The 13,163-nt window shown below is 52.2% G+C and overlaps 7 protein-coding genes across 7 annotated transcripts; 3 read left to right on the top strand and 4 right to left on the bottom strand.

Annotated features, from left to right (window-relative positions):
- Positions 1-68: 68 nt before the first annotated feature.
- On the top strand, positions 69-1,082 carry BJY04DRAFT_224589 (ankyrin repeat-containing domain protein; the record flags this gene model as incomplete). Its single annotated transcript, XM_073718014.1, has 1 exon — positions 69-1,082. One exon carries the CDS (start codon positions 69-71, stop codon positions 1,080-1,082), a length of 1,014 nt encoding a protein of 337 aa, XP_073564711.1.
- A 757-nt stretch (positions 1,083-1,839) lies between these two features.
- On the bottom strand, positions 1,840-2,614 carry BJY04DRAFT_233241 (alpha/beta-hydrolase; the record flags this gene model as incomplete). Its single annotated transcript, XM_073719926.1, has 3 exons — positions 1,840-2,041; positions 2,076-2,438; positions 2,508-2,614. The coding sequence occupies 3 exons, from the start codon at positions 2,612-2,614 to the stop codon at positions 1,840-1,842; spliced, it is 672 nt and encodes a 223-aa protein (XP_073564710.1).
- A 395-nt stretch (positions 2,615-3,009) lies between these two features.
- On the bottom strand, positions 3,010-3,925 carry BJY04DRAFT_224587 (pyrroline-5-carboxylate reductase family protein; the record flags this gene model as incomplete). The annotated part of the gene is made up of 2 exons (XM_073718013.1): positions 3,010-3,821; positions 3,880-3,925. The coding sequence occupies 2 exons, from the start codon at positions 3,923-3,925 to the stop codon at positions 3,010-3,012; spliced, it is 858 nt and encodes a 285-aa protein (XP_073564709.1).
- A 224-nt stretch (positions 3,926-4,149) lies between these two features.
- BJY04DRAFT_233238 (Aldehyde/histidinol dehydrogenase) lies at positions 4,150-7,269 on the bottom strand (the record flags this gene model as incomplete). The annotated part of the gene is made up of 3 exons (XM_073719925.1): positions 4,150-4,960; positions 5,573-7,166; positions 7,228-7,269. The coding sequence occupies 3 exons, from the start codon at positions 7,267-7,269 to the stop codon at positions 4,161-4,163; spliced, it is 2,436 nt and encodes an 811-aa protein (XP_073564708.1). The 3' UTR covers positions 4,150-4,160.
- A 413-nt stretch (positions 7,270-7,682) lies between these two features.
- BJY04DRAFT_233236 (FAD-linked oxidoreductase-like protein) lies at positions 7,683-9,503 on the bottom strand (the record flags this gene model as incomplete). The annotated part of the gene is made up of 4 exons (XM_073719924.1): positions 7,683-7,838; positions 7,892-7,965; positions 8,018-9,150; positions 9,211-9,503. 4 exons carry the CDS (start codon positions 9,501-9,503, stop codon positions 7,683-7,685), a joined length of 1,656 nt encoding a protein of 551 aa, XP_073564707.1.
- A 623-nt stretch (positions 9,504-10,126) lies between these two features.
- BJY04DRAFT_224583 (transmembrane amino acid transporter protein-domain-containing protein) lies at positions 10,127-11,623 on the top strand (the record flags this gene model as incomplete). The annotated part of the gene is made up of 1 exon (XM_073718012.1): positions 10,127-11,623. One exon carries the CDS (start codon positions 10,127-10,129, stop codon positions 11,621-11,623), a length of 1,497 nt encoding a protein of 498 aa, XP_073564706.1.
- Positions 11,624-12,263: 640 nt separating this feature from the next.
- Positions 12,264-13,097, top strand: BJY04DRAFT_233234 (NAD(P)-binding protein; the record flags this gene model as incomplete). The annotated part of the gene is made up of 2 exons (XM_073719923.1): positions 12,264-12,473; positions 12,532-13,097. The coding sequence occupies 2 exons, from the start codon at positions 12,264-12,266 to the stop codon at positions 13,084-13,086; spliced, it is 765 nt and encodes a 254-aa protein (XP_073564705.1). The 3' UTR covers positions 13,087-13,097.
- Between the last annotated feature and the right edge of the window lie 66 nt (positions 13,098-13,163).

Here is a 13,163-nt window from a genome sequence, read left to right as displayed (position 1 = left end):
AGAACGACGATAAACAATCTCAGCAGTCCATTAACTATTCTAAACCAATCCAATATTCAACAACAACCATGTCCGAATCCGGCCGCGAACTCATCTCCCTCGCCGAGGAAATCATCCTCAACGTCTGCACCTCCCTCTCCAAAGCAGACCTCGCCACCTTCATCCAGACCTGCCGAACCCTAAACCGCATCGGCACCGAAGTCCTCTACAACACCCTGACAGGCGACCTCCTCTACGAAGTCTACCAATGGGCTCAAATCCGCGGCCTAACACAGACAATGCTCGACACCATCCCCGCAATCCTGCGCAACCCGCCAATGGCTCACAGACTCGAAATCAACCTCCTCAGACTGGCTATCGGTAACGGCGTTCCCTCTATGCCGGGTACATCGTATCCCACCGTCATTGCGAAGTTGCTCGAGCACGGCGTCTCCCCGCATCTTGATGCGCCGCATCTAACTACAGAGCTTACGCCGCTAATGCAGATTGCCCGCGATGGCCAGAATCCTGACTGTCTAGCTGTCGTGCAGCAGCTCCTCGCCGCCGGCGCGGGGACTACAATCAACTACATCAACAACCTCAACCACTCCGCCCTGCACTGCGCAGCATTTGGCGGTAACGTCGCCGTCATGACCGAGCTCATCAACGCCGGGGCAAACGTGAACCTGTACCAGAACATCTCCCGAATCACGCCGCTGCGCTCTGCAGTGTGTGCAGGCCACCTACCAGCCGTCCAGCTGCTGGTTTCGCGCGGCGCGGATGTAAACATTGCAGAGATATATGGGTGGACGCCGCTCATGGCGGCTGCGGAGGGTCAGAAGCTGTCGATTTTGAATTTCCTATTGCAGAGTGGGGCGAATCCTGATGCGAGGAAACATGATGGGAAGACGGCGCTGCATATTGCGGTCCTTTTTCCATATTTGAATATTGTTCAGGCGCTGGTTGATGCTGGGTGTGATTGCACGCTGAAGGATGATAGTGGCCGGTTGGCGGTGGATTTCTGTCATGGGCCGCAGGATGAGGCCATTAAGGCGGCTATTGAGAAGGGGCCGAGCAATCCCTCGCAGTGGGGGAGTGCTTGATCGTTTCCTGAGTTGCTAAGAGAGGCGTACGGTCGTAGCTGGTGGTGGTTATTGTATTTGGGTTATTGTTCACTGCGACGACTTCCTTTTGGCGGTTTCTACTTCTACTTTTGTTGATTTCTGGTCCATGTGTGGATAGATCTTCTCTCGTTTGATTGAATGAATGCCTTTTTTCTGATTACCACATAATAGAGGATAGAGGTGGAGGACCTTGTAAGCAACCTAATTCCATCGCAATAAAGTAAAATGTAGTGGTTCAGTGGTAGGTCTATACAACCACCTGATGCGCAAAAGAGAAGCCAGATAAGATGCCAGATAAGATGCCAGAAGCACTGTTGCGAGTCACATGTAGCGATGTGCATGAGACTCGATAGCCTCAAGTAAGGGCAGAGCTGAACGGTAAGACGGAACTTTTATTCTGGAGGGACTACGTAAGAGCCTCACAACGGGTGCAGAAAATATTGGAAGTATGGTCCTCAATACATTCGCACCGTAAGACCTGCCAACAGGTGCAGGGACAGCGTCCCTAAACCTTTCTTAATGGACATGAAGAACTCGAAATCGTCATCTAACTCACGACATAGTCTCGCTGTGGCAAAAGGACAAATATATCGGTAAGGATTATGTTAGGTATGGAAGTGCAATATTAGGACGACAGTGCAGGAACAATATAAGGACCCAAGCCACATGCCAGCACCGTCAAACCCTAACAAGATCCACAAACACGCACCGTCACCTCTCCATGGACCTTCGCACCTCATTCCAGAGCCGCCAATACAACACCATGCACAATCCCGGCCAACTCATCCGGCATCGTAACATGCGGGGAATGCCCCGAGTCCAACTCAACAGCCTCAACCTCTACCCCCGCAGCCCTAATCGCATCAACCATGCGACTCTGGTAGCTCACCGGCAGCGCCATATCCCGTAAAGTCTTCGAATAAGTAACTGGAATATCCCTCCATGGCGTCTTTCAAGCCCGCTCATACAAACACCGCCCAATTCCAAACCCCCAGCGCACCCACATAAGCCTGCACATCTTCCTCCAGTAGCCCCGCATCCCGACCAAGGAGACTCTCTGCGGCATTCCAAACCATCGTCGTCCCATCGTTAATGTCCATTGCAACCAAGAAGTTCTCCTCGCGGCCGGCAGCTACTACAATTCCGTGCATGGATTCGCCAAGTGGCAGAGCTTGCGCGCAGATGTAGATCAGTCGGACTACGCTACCGGGAAGGTTTTGGGTTTCGCGGGTTTGTCTGTCGAGCCTGTCCAGTCCGTTGGTTCCGACCTGCCTGCTGTAGGAATGCATTACGACGACGACTTCGCGGTCCGTGTCGACGAGGCTGGAGACGAAGCTGTGGATTTAGTCGGCGTCAGTGAAGACGGTGGAGTTTGGAGGGCGGGCGCCGTTCATGGATAGCAACGGAGGGACGAAGACTTCGAATCCGAGAGATTGAAGGGCGGAGGTATATATTTGGTAATGTATGGGGTAGTGCCAGCCGCCGTGGATGAGGACGGTTGTTGGGGCCATGAATATGATTGGAGTTGCTATGGTTGTTGAGGAATAGAAGAGGGCCAGGAGGTAAATAAGAGCTAAATAGGTACGAGGTAGGCCATGAAACATAGGAGACATGGGAAAAAGGAGTTGAAGAGATTACACCAAGGTCGAAAAGGCTGGATATGTGTTGGAAAGACGGTGAGAGGTTGTGGTTTGTGGGGGATGCCGACTTTCGTTTGTTTCTTTGACTCTCTGTCGGTGCGTCAAAGGAAGCGCTGTGGCACTAGAGGCTCTTACGACGAATGAAGAACGCGCAGTAGATAGCCAGTCTTTGGAAGAAAACAGCGCGCCTATAATCATTAAGTGGCTTGTCTCCTGTATACCACCTAGTTACGTTCCAAAGAATTTTTCAAGAAAGATAGTCAACCTTAATAATTCTTCGCACGAGCAATCGCCTCGGCCAGAGTATCCTCCAAGATTCTCTGAAGCCCACTACTCCGAAGGTTTTCAATTGCCTGCCCTGTAATACTCCCTGGTGCCGATAATGATGCCCCCAAGTCCCCCGGGCTCTTCCCCGCTAACATGATGCTTGCTGTGCCTCGAATACACTGGGCTGCAATAGCAACCGCATCTTCCGCCGGGATACCCTCTTCGAGTGCCGTGTGGGCAAGAATCTGTGTGGCCACCGTAGTAAGCGCGTTGGAAAATGCACTCAGTCCGGTTGCAGTATCGAAATAATCATCAGTGACGTGGAAGACTCTCCCGGCTTGACTGAATATCCACGTCGCTAGAAGCAGTGCTTCTTCCTCGGCTGAACTTGTTGGAGGCCCAATCAGAGTTGCCGACTCGTGTATTTCCGTTCCGATTGTTGGCATTGCGCGGATAATTGGTGTTTCCTCAGATATTGTTTCCCCAAGGAGATCTCTCAAGGTGGTCCGTGGTGTGCGAGCAAGGATACTGATGATTGTCTTTCCTTTGAGGGCATTCTGCATCGCAGCATCTCTTAGGACAGTTTGTATTTGATCTGGTGGAAAGGCGAGTAGTATAGCCTCTGAACTGTTCACTGCCTGGGGATTCTGATTTGATACAAATCTCACTGGATGTGGGGTGCCGTGAAACTGCTTTTGGAGTCGTGCTTTTGATTCTTCGCTCCCGAATGCCACCGTGATTCCAGATATCGGACTGCCCTTCTGGGATACTGATGGCAGTATAGCTGATAGTAGAGCTTGTCCAATGTGACCTATTGAGCTGTTACTGGCCGTTTCTGTTGATTGCCAACTGATTGAACAATCTCTTACCGCCGCCCAGGAATGTCAACCGAACGGGTTTGCGACTGAGTGCCATTGTCAATAAGTCCAGACAGATGAAAAAGAATGGTACCATTGAGGTATTGAAGCCCCCATTTATGCTATCTCACGTGGTCGCTGCGCTTACTATAGCCAGCAATACAAAATATCGGCCCGAGAGCTATATATAACCTTGACGACTGCAACCGAGCGATTCGGATACTGAACCCGAGTCGAATCTTGACCTACACAGCTACGAGACCACTACTAATCAGACCCAAGGAAAAAAAGAACTAACGAGTAGAAGACATCCCCTTCGACCTCTCCGCGGCCGCCAGGATCGCCGTCGTGAAAGCGGACCTCACACTCAGCCTCTCCAACTCCAACAGCGCCCTAATCGAGCACCCACCTGGCGACGCAATCTTTTCCCGGAGCACACCCGGATGCTCACCCGCCTCGGGAACAAGCTTCATCATGCCAATTGCACTGTTCACCACCAGGTTCTGGACCTCAGGTCTCTTCACACCCTCCGCAACAGCCGCATCAAGTAAACCGTCGATAGCAAGAAGGAGAAGCGACCCCGCGCACCCAACCAACACCGCACATATATCGAACGAGCTCTCGGGGATCTGCTGAGCTTCTCCAATCTGATGAAACACCCAGTCTGCGATAGCGATGTTTTCCTTCGTTGTCCCCGGACCAGGTGTGTAGAGCGTGACAGCTTGGCGGATCTTCGCGGCCATATTGGGCATTGCGCGGACGGACTGGAGAGGTTCGCTGTTAGATTTAATTTCCTCTCCTTGGCCACTAGCGAGCCGAGTCAGTTCCGCGGTTGTGATTCCGGCCATGATGCTCAGTACTACTTTCCCGCGGAGGGCTTCCTTGAATCCCGGTGCTGAGAAAACGGTACTTCGCTTGATGGGCTTGAAGGCGAGAAGGACGACGTCTGCTTCGTTCACGGCGCGGACGTTGTCCTCTTGCGTGAGGACTGTGAGTTGGGGTGCGTCTTTGGAGAGGGCATCTTGGACGCGTTGGATGGAGGGCGAGGTTCCGACGGTGCAGATGAGGCGTTTGACGGTGTAGCTAGTGTCTTCTAGGGTGAGGATTGCCGCTGCGATGGCGGTTCCGAGGGTGCCTGTTTAGTTACGCAGTTAGTACGGGGGATCCATATGAGAATAGCATAGGTATCATTCTTACCTGAGCCGATGACGGCCACTGTGAGTTCTGTGGTAGTTTCCATACTGAAAGTGTCCGCAATATGAGCAATGACAATGATAGATTCAAGCTTTGTAACTATAGCGTAGAATATTTATTGCCCGGTGATGGTGAGCTTCCCCCCTCGATAGTCGCGGGCCGAGTGAGACGGGATGGACTTCCGTTCGGATAGGGTTGCCGCATGCTGGCACTCACCCCTTGACTCCGCAGATAAGGCCGCAGCAGATGAGGGGTTGGTATTACATTGGCTCTCTTTGTATCGTATATGCTTCCGGAATTGTGATTACTCTGCTTAGGAGTGACATTCAATCGGTGGCGGCAGTACCACTCTGTAGCAACACATGAGACTATACAGACAGACTTGAAACGTTCAACGGCACTATAAACTACGACCTTGGGTTTACGGCTTTCAAGTTTATGCTCAGAACATTTTTGTCCAAGATCTATCTACTCCTCTGCAACATGACAAGCACTCAACGTATCCCCCCACTAACAAACGAATCCTTGACACAGCGAATGCTCGAAAATCTCAAGAGGACATTTACAGAGTTTGCCTTGTCGTTTGTTCCGCTCGACCTCGCGCCACCAAAAGGATGCGCACCGATGATGGCGCCGGTGCTCTTGTCATTGATGCAGAACATGCCAACCGAATCACGCAATAGCTCATCAGCAATCCGGACAGCCGCCCTGTCGCGTGCGAAGACTGAGCCCGCAAGTCCGTACTCAGATGTAGTATCAATCAGGGCGCATACATCTTCAAACGCAGTAGGGGTCGAATCATTGTAAACATGCACTGCAAAGAGTGGACCAAACACTTCCTTGGTCAGTAGATCCGCATCGGACCCCTGTGTGGGAGACGGCTTGTATTCGAAGATAGTCGGCTGGACGAAAAAACCTTTGCTTCCGTCAACATTACCACCATAGATAAGTTCATGGCCATTGGTCTTCGCCGACTGAACAAACTGCTGGAACCTATCAAAGGAAGCCTCCGAAACCAAAGGACCAAGCGGGTGGTGCAGCTGCTTAACATCATCGCCATGCGTCATCTTTGCCGCTTCTCGTACCAACGCGTTTCTCAACTCACCCTCCTCCCACATCGACCTCGGCACATAGAGCCTGGACAGCGCACTGCACTTCTGCCCCTGGAACTCAAACGCCGACCTCACAGCCGCGGAAGCAATCCACCCGACATCTTCCCTGCAGGATTTATGCACCAGGTGGAAGTTCTTCCCACCGCTCTCCCCAACGACCCTAGGAAGATTCCGATAGACATTGGTATTGACCCCAATTTGCGTGACCAACGACCTCAACACCGCCGAAGAGCCCGTATAATGCAGCCCAGCAAAATGCGGACTCTCAATCGCCGGCGCAACAACCCTGCTTGGATCAACCAGAGGCAAGAACTGCACAACACCACTCGGCAGCCCCGCCTCTTCCAGAATCTGATACAGGAGATAGTTCGACAGAACCGCCATCGGCGACGGTTTCCAGAGAACAACATTCCCCAGCAACACAGGCGTAAACGCCACATGTGCGCCCAGCGCAGTGAAATTGAACGGCGAGATAGCCAACAAAAACCCCTCCAGCGCCCTGTAATCCAGCCGGCTAGTGGAAGTCTCGAACTGCTTGGGCGGTTGCTGCTGGTACAGCTGGGCAGCGAAGTACACATGAAAGTTCAACGTGTCGATCACTTCCGTGATACAATCCCCCTCAGCCTGCCCGCATGTCTTCCCTTGTCCGAGCATCGTCGCTGCGAGGAGTTTCCAGCGGTACTTTGGCGACTCGACGAGCTTTGCGGCGGTTCTGTAGATTGCAGCGCGGTCCATGAAGGGGGTGTTTGCCCATTTCTTGCGTGCTTCGAGCGCGCCGGGGATTGCGGTTGTGGTTATGGTTTCCGCGTCGACTTCGTGGTATTCGGCTACAGGGGCGCCGTGGCGGCTCCACGGGTTGGTTTGTTGGCTTTTCTGATTGGTGTAGATGCGTTCGCCGTTTATGATGCTGGGGATTTGGGTGATGGTGTTTTCGAGTTCGATGATGGCTGCTTTGAGGAGTTTGCGCTCTTCGCAGCCGGATGCGTAGGAGAGCTAAAAATGCTATGTCAATTTTTTTTTGTCTACCAGATTATTCGGAAGGCAGTGAGCTTACGCCGACAGCGTTGGCTGGCTCTGGATACTGGTCGAAGCCCATGGTGTCAGATAGTAGGTGTTTTGCGTTGTATTCGATGAAACAAGGGTTTTGTACGAAAAGGCTATTTAATTTACTTATTTTCAGACATTCTAGTTCAAAATTTTACGTTTAAGAGGTAGATGTCTGACGGGCCGTAATCGGATGCATGGTATTGCGCGTTGCCTGCACAGGCTGACGATCGGCTCACAAACCGAGATACGCTTATCGAAAAGGGTATACTTTCTACGGTTCTTGCTGATATCGGACCGAAACCCTGACTATACGCAACTTTCTCCGTGGGACTCGCTGATAACTTGGTGATAGGGGAGCGGAATTTGTACACGCTTGATGGCAATGAAAGAATAACAGGTTAAGCAAGAGTAGATTAACATTTTGACGTTACCGAATCCAACAGCCACAATGTATTGCACAATCTAAGAACTAAAAGGTAAGAGTCTTCTACGAATCTCCCTTCCCAGTCGAATCCTCTCCGCCAGAGCACCACCACGACCTTCCAAAATAGCTTTGTTTTCTGTTGCCCGTCTTGCCAGAAAGGGTAAACATTCCTTGAGATCTCCATAGCTCATAGACTAGACATTGGTTAGAAGATACATGGTAGAAATAGGGGCAGAGTTAGGCTTGCCTTGACAACCAGCGGGAATCCGCCGTCAGTAGTGAACGACCCCAAGATCCTGTTGGTTAGATCATCCTTCATACCTATTGCTCGTTAAAGAAAGAGAATATCGGAAACGATATGAGCCCTACTAACCGTAGAGCTGCGCAAGAGCAATACTCCCAGCTGCCTCTCCCGAAACAACAAGTCTATCCTCACTCGGCACACGCTGCGCCAGTCTATACGCCTCCAGCAAATTGATTGCAAGCTCGGTACTCGTAGAGTTATGCGTAGCAAAAACAACACCGATCCTCGACCGCCCAGTCTTCTCGATCTGATCAGCTATAGTAGACAACGTCTTCTCGATGCCATAGTTGTATGAGGCATCAGTCTCTGCTTTCGTCGCCCACACCGGACCAGGCCCGTCATGCCCATCCGCCTTCCACCGCGCGGCCTCAGTAACCATGTAAGCGCCGCGAACCTGCTTGAAGAGAAGCCGATACCCCTTCTTCTCTGCGCGCTCAATCTGCTGATCCAGAAGCAGGGGATATCGTCGAAGGTACGCCTGAAAGGAAGCGATGCACGTCGCCGGTCCGTCAAGGGCGTTGTACTTCTTCATTAGCTCGTCGGTCAAACTGTCAATGACAGGTTGATACCACGACTGCTCTGCATCTATAACGATCCGGACATTGTAATCGCGTGCCTTTGTAGCGATCTTCTCCAAGACGGCGCGCAGCTCCACTAGCTCTTCACGGTCTGAACCTGCAACTCCTTTCAAGCTCGCCTCCCAGTCTCCGTCATGAGGCAAACCGGGGTATGGAACGTCCTTATCCAGCCCTTTCTCTTCTCTCGCTTTCATAATCGCCTTAGACCCATGGTACAGAGCACTCGGGTTCGGCAGTAAACCCGTCACTTTGATGCGTACCCAGCACCGGTTATCACCGCCTGTGGCGCTCGTGTCCGGCCAGAGTTTCTTTGCCAGCACCCCTTGTGCTTCGATGGAGGAGAGAACATGTTCTGTCTGCTCATGAATTAGTTTAGGTTTCTTGCTTGATCCGTCTAGTTCCGCTTCGATGTTGTATCCGAGTAGCGTGCCCATTCCGCCCTTGCGTAGCTGTTCGATCTTGGGTATACACTCTTCCGTTGTTTCGCCGCCGAGAAACTGGGCGAAGAATGTACGCATGACGATTGCGTTGGTGAGTGAGGATACTATAGGAATTCGAGAGAGGATGTTGTATAGCGACTCGCTCATATCGACCCATGTTGGCGAGGAGCAGAACGCAAATGCCCTATGAATGTCATGGTCAGCATGGTATAAGAGGCATTGCGTATCAATTTAGTTTACTCACACCCATCCTGATAGAAGCTTTGTCAATGGCACTGTCGATAGCGCTTTCTTGTCGCGAGGATCTTCGGGGTATTCGTTGACTGATTGTCTAGGCCAGAGAATTGTCGCGATTGTTAGAGCTGTGCCACCTGCAGCGTAGGAGAGCTTCTTTTTCTTGAATGAATCCGGCCTGAACCTAAACGTCGGGTGCTTGAATGGTAATGGCGGCGTTGAGATAAATCGAGCATGGGCGATTTGAGGTTGTCGTCGCGACAACTGGAGCAGCTGCTGTCTGGCACGTATAGGGGATATCATTTTGAGAGCACAATTCCCACGACTGCTCCTGTAGGCTTGCGGCTTGCTGTATGAAAAAGTAAGAGCACTACTATGCACTAGCTACTGGAGCTCTGAGATCGGCCCGTGCAGTTTGGGGACTACAGAGGGGTCGTATCTCGGGCCGAAGGCTCGGAAGGTGCTTCCGGGTCTGAGCCTGTATGGGCGTCGACTTTGAAGCAGCTATTCCCCCACATTTGTGGGCTTCTGCGTCGTCACTGCACTCATGCTGGATCAACCCCGGGAAGCATGTGGAGGTAGAGAAGGACCTCGGGGCGTGTAAGGTTGCTTTATAACCGAGCGCATGATTGTATCTTGGCAAGATTCCAAGGGATACTATACGCAAAAATAATACCTTACAAACTTCCAAACGGCAAGATATGACAGATAGCTATGTCATTTCTTACTGGCTGCTTGTTCCCGGACTCTGGGGTAGACACTGGAGTATTGACCATGCCAGCTCGGCCCGGTCAGATAAGCCCGCCTTTCAACCCTGTTTTCCCCAGACTCTGAGCATCATATATCTAGATACCCCTTTTCCTTACGTTATCTATTCACCATACTTGCTGACCTAGCTGTCCCAGACATATGCAAGAAGTTTCACAATGACCGACGCGAAGAAAAGCATGCCTCAAGATGAGACCCACGAGGTCGAGCACGGCACCACCCACGAGCTACCCCCGGCCAAACCCAGCACCCAACCCCCGCAAGACCTCTTCGACAGCGGCGCAGGCGAAGTCGACTTTCGCGGCGTCTCCTGGCAATCCGCCGCAATCCTCATTGCAAAATTCCAAATCGGCCTTGGGGCCCTCAGCCTCCCTGGTACCTTCCACGTCCTCGGCTTCTTCCCAGGCATCCTCTGCTTCATCGTTCTAGCCATCATCACCACGATCTCCGGATATCTATGTGGCAACGCCCGCCAGTACTACCCACACATCCACAGTATCAGCGACGCAGCAGAAATCCTCTTCGGCAAGGGAGCCCGCGAGCTCATCGGGGTCATCTACTACATCTACCTAGCCCTAGTAGCAGGAGCCGGCATGCTAACGACCTCCGTGGCACTCAATGCACTCTCCAACCACGAAACATGCACCATGGTCTTCGTGGCCGTAACCTGCGCCGCAGCCTTCATCATCAGAACAGGCTTCCGCTCCCTAGAGAAAGTAGCGTGGATAAGCTGGATCGGTGTCGCAGGCATCGTCTTCGCAATCTGGATCACTGCAATCGCTGTCCTGGCCCAGTCACGACCCGCAGCCGCACCACCGGGACCCATAGTTCTGAATATCCAGGTCCTCCCAAAAGCCACCTTCTCGCAGGCCATGGCTGCGGTCTCCAGCCAGCTCTTTGCCCTCGGTGCATCAGGGACCTTCTTCTATGTATCTGCTGAGATGAAGAGACCTGAGCAGTTTACCCGGGCTCTGATATGCGGACAGACATTCATCGTGATCACCAACATTGCGATCTCGTCAATTATCTACGGGAAGATCGGGCAGTATCTTGCCTCCCCAGCACTTGGGTCCGCTGGACCGGTAGTCAAGAAGGTTTCCTACAGGATTGCGTTGCCGGGCCTTCTTGTCACGGCTGTGCTGTGGAGCCACATTGCGGCGAAGTATTGGTTTGTGCGTATCCTTCGGGGTACGAGGCATCTTCAGTCGAATACAGTGGTTCATTGGGCTGTCTGGATTGGGTCGATGCTTGCTACCGTCGTCTTTGCATTTATCGTCGTTGGCGTCGTGCCTTTCTTCGATGAGTTTCTTAGTCTTGTTGGTGCACTGGTGAACCCTGTATTTACGAATATCGTTCCGGGTTTTATGCTTTTCTTCTTTCTGGCTAGGAGGCCTGTCAAGGTTGATGGATTGGTGCGGAACGGGGGTCTGGAAGCTGGAGTGACTGTCTCGGCGAGGAGGTGGCTGCTCGAGTCGTTCGGGGCTTACCGAAGGGGGTGGAAAGAAGCGATTGCCTTTGGGACTGGTATATTTATGATTCAGACTGGGGCGTTTATTATTGTTGGAGGGACCTATGCGACGGTTCTGAGTATCCAGCAGTCGTATGATAAGGGTAGGGTGTCGGGGGTGTTTTCTTGTGCCGATAACTCGGTATAGCATCACGAGGTCCTCCTGATATTATATCCTCCTGTGGTAGCCTCTTCGCTTAAGACAAATATACGTGTATATATCTTTAACGTCTGTTTGGTTTCTATCTGAAATGTGCACTACGCCTGACTGAAGACGCACACAAGAGACGGTGTGAGCTCGGTATCCATTGCAAAGTGATAGTCTGGATAATACACTGCGACGTAAGCGGGCTCATAGAGCAACGCCTGCATCTTACTTAGTGGACTGCAGTTATTAGAGGTTACACTAGTATCCTATGAAGTCTGCCGCTCTTCCATCTCCTTCCCAGCTATCGACCCGTGTCGTGCGGAGAAAAGAACCACGCCTGTCCTAGGTACCGCACCACATAGGCGTTCTCAGTGGAGACGAGTCAACGGGCCGAGAAAGAGTGCTTGCACTGAGAGATAGAGAGGTGCTACCTCATCACATCCTGGCCGCGGGCCACACTCCGAATACTCGGTCCGATGGAGAGATAAGGCCAGCAGCATACACAAGACAACCTCCAAACAAAGCCCATATATTTGAATGAGTACTTATACCCTGTATGTTGACGGGATCTTCTATGGTATACATCTAGAAGATACTTTTCCACTCAATCTATCTCAACTCAGCACCGCACTCCCTCAAAATGCCCGGCCGCCTCGAAGGAAAGATCGCCCTAATATCCGGCTCAACACAAGGCTTCGGCCGCGGCATCCTGGAAACCTTCATCCGCGAAGGCGCCGTCGTCCTCGGCCTAGACCTGCAAGCCACCGACGGCCCTGTCTCCGGCTACCCAGAGTCCCAGGCGTACCAAATCAAAGCAAACGTCGCCGAGGAAGAAAGCTGGAAGAAAGCCGTACGCCCCCTCTTCTTCTACACGGGTTGTCTCATATACTGACACACTTGCGATACAGCTATCAACCTGCATCTCGCACTTCGGGGCACCCCCCAGCATCGTCGTCCACAACGCGGGCTGGTCGTACCCCAACAAATCCGGTCTGGACGTAACACCCGCCGAATTCGAGCGCCTCTTCGCCGTGAACGTGAAAAGCATCTATCTCGCCTCGAGGATCCTGATTCCAGAAATGAAAAAGAACGGGCCCGGGTCCACGGTCGTGATCTCCTCCGAGAACGCGATCCGGCCTGGTCCCACGCAGACCTGGTACAACGCCACAAAAGCCGCTGTGTCGTCGGCTACCAAGTCCTTTGCGTTGGAATTTGCGAGGGACCAGTTACGCTTTAACACGATTTGCCCGACGAGTGGGAATACGCCGCTGTTGAAGAAGTTTGCGGGGATTGACGAGGGCCCTGTGCCGGAGGAGATTCTGAGGGCTAAGCGGGAGGCAATTCCGATTGGGAGGTTGGTGGAGCCGAGTGATGTTGCCAATGTGGCGTTGTTTTTGGCGGAACCGGCCAGTGGGATTATTAGTGGCGTTGAGGTGCTTGTTGATGGGGCTAGGTGTGTGTAGGTTGGGTTTGGAAGAGTGGTATGGGAACTTAAATAGTATACGTGATGCTATAGCAATCAAGCTTCTTGTTGGTCATC

Source organism: Aspergillus karnatakaensis (assembly GCF_047715665.1).
Source record: "Aspergillus karnatakaensis strain CBS 102800 unplaced genomic scaffold BJY04scaffold_94, whole genome shotgun sequence".
In the NCBI taxonomy this organism is placed as follows: Eukaryota; Fungi; Ascomycota; class Eurotiomycetes; order Eurotiales; family Aspergillaceae; genus Aspergillus; species Aspergillus karnatakaensis.
Note: the sequence above shows the minus strand (reverse complement) of the source record. Positions and strands in the feature narration are given on the sequence as shown.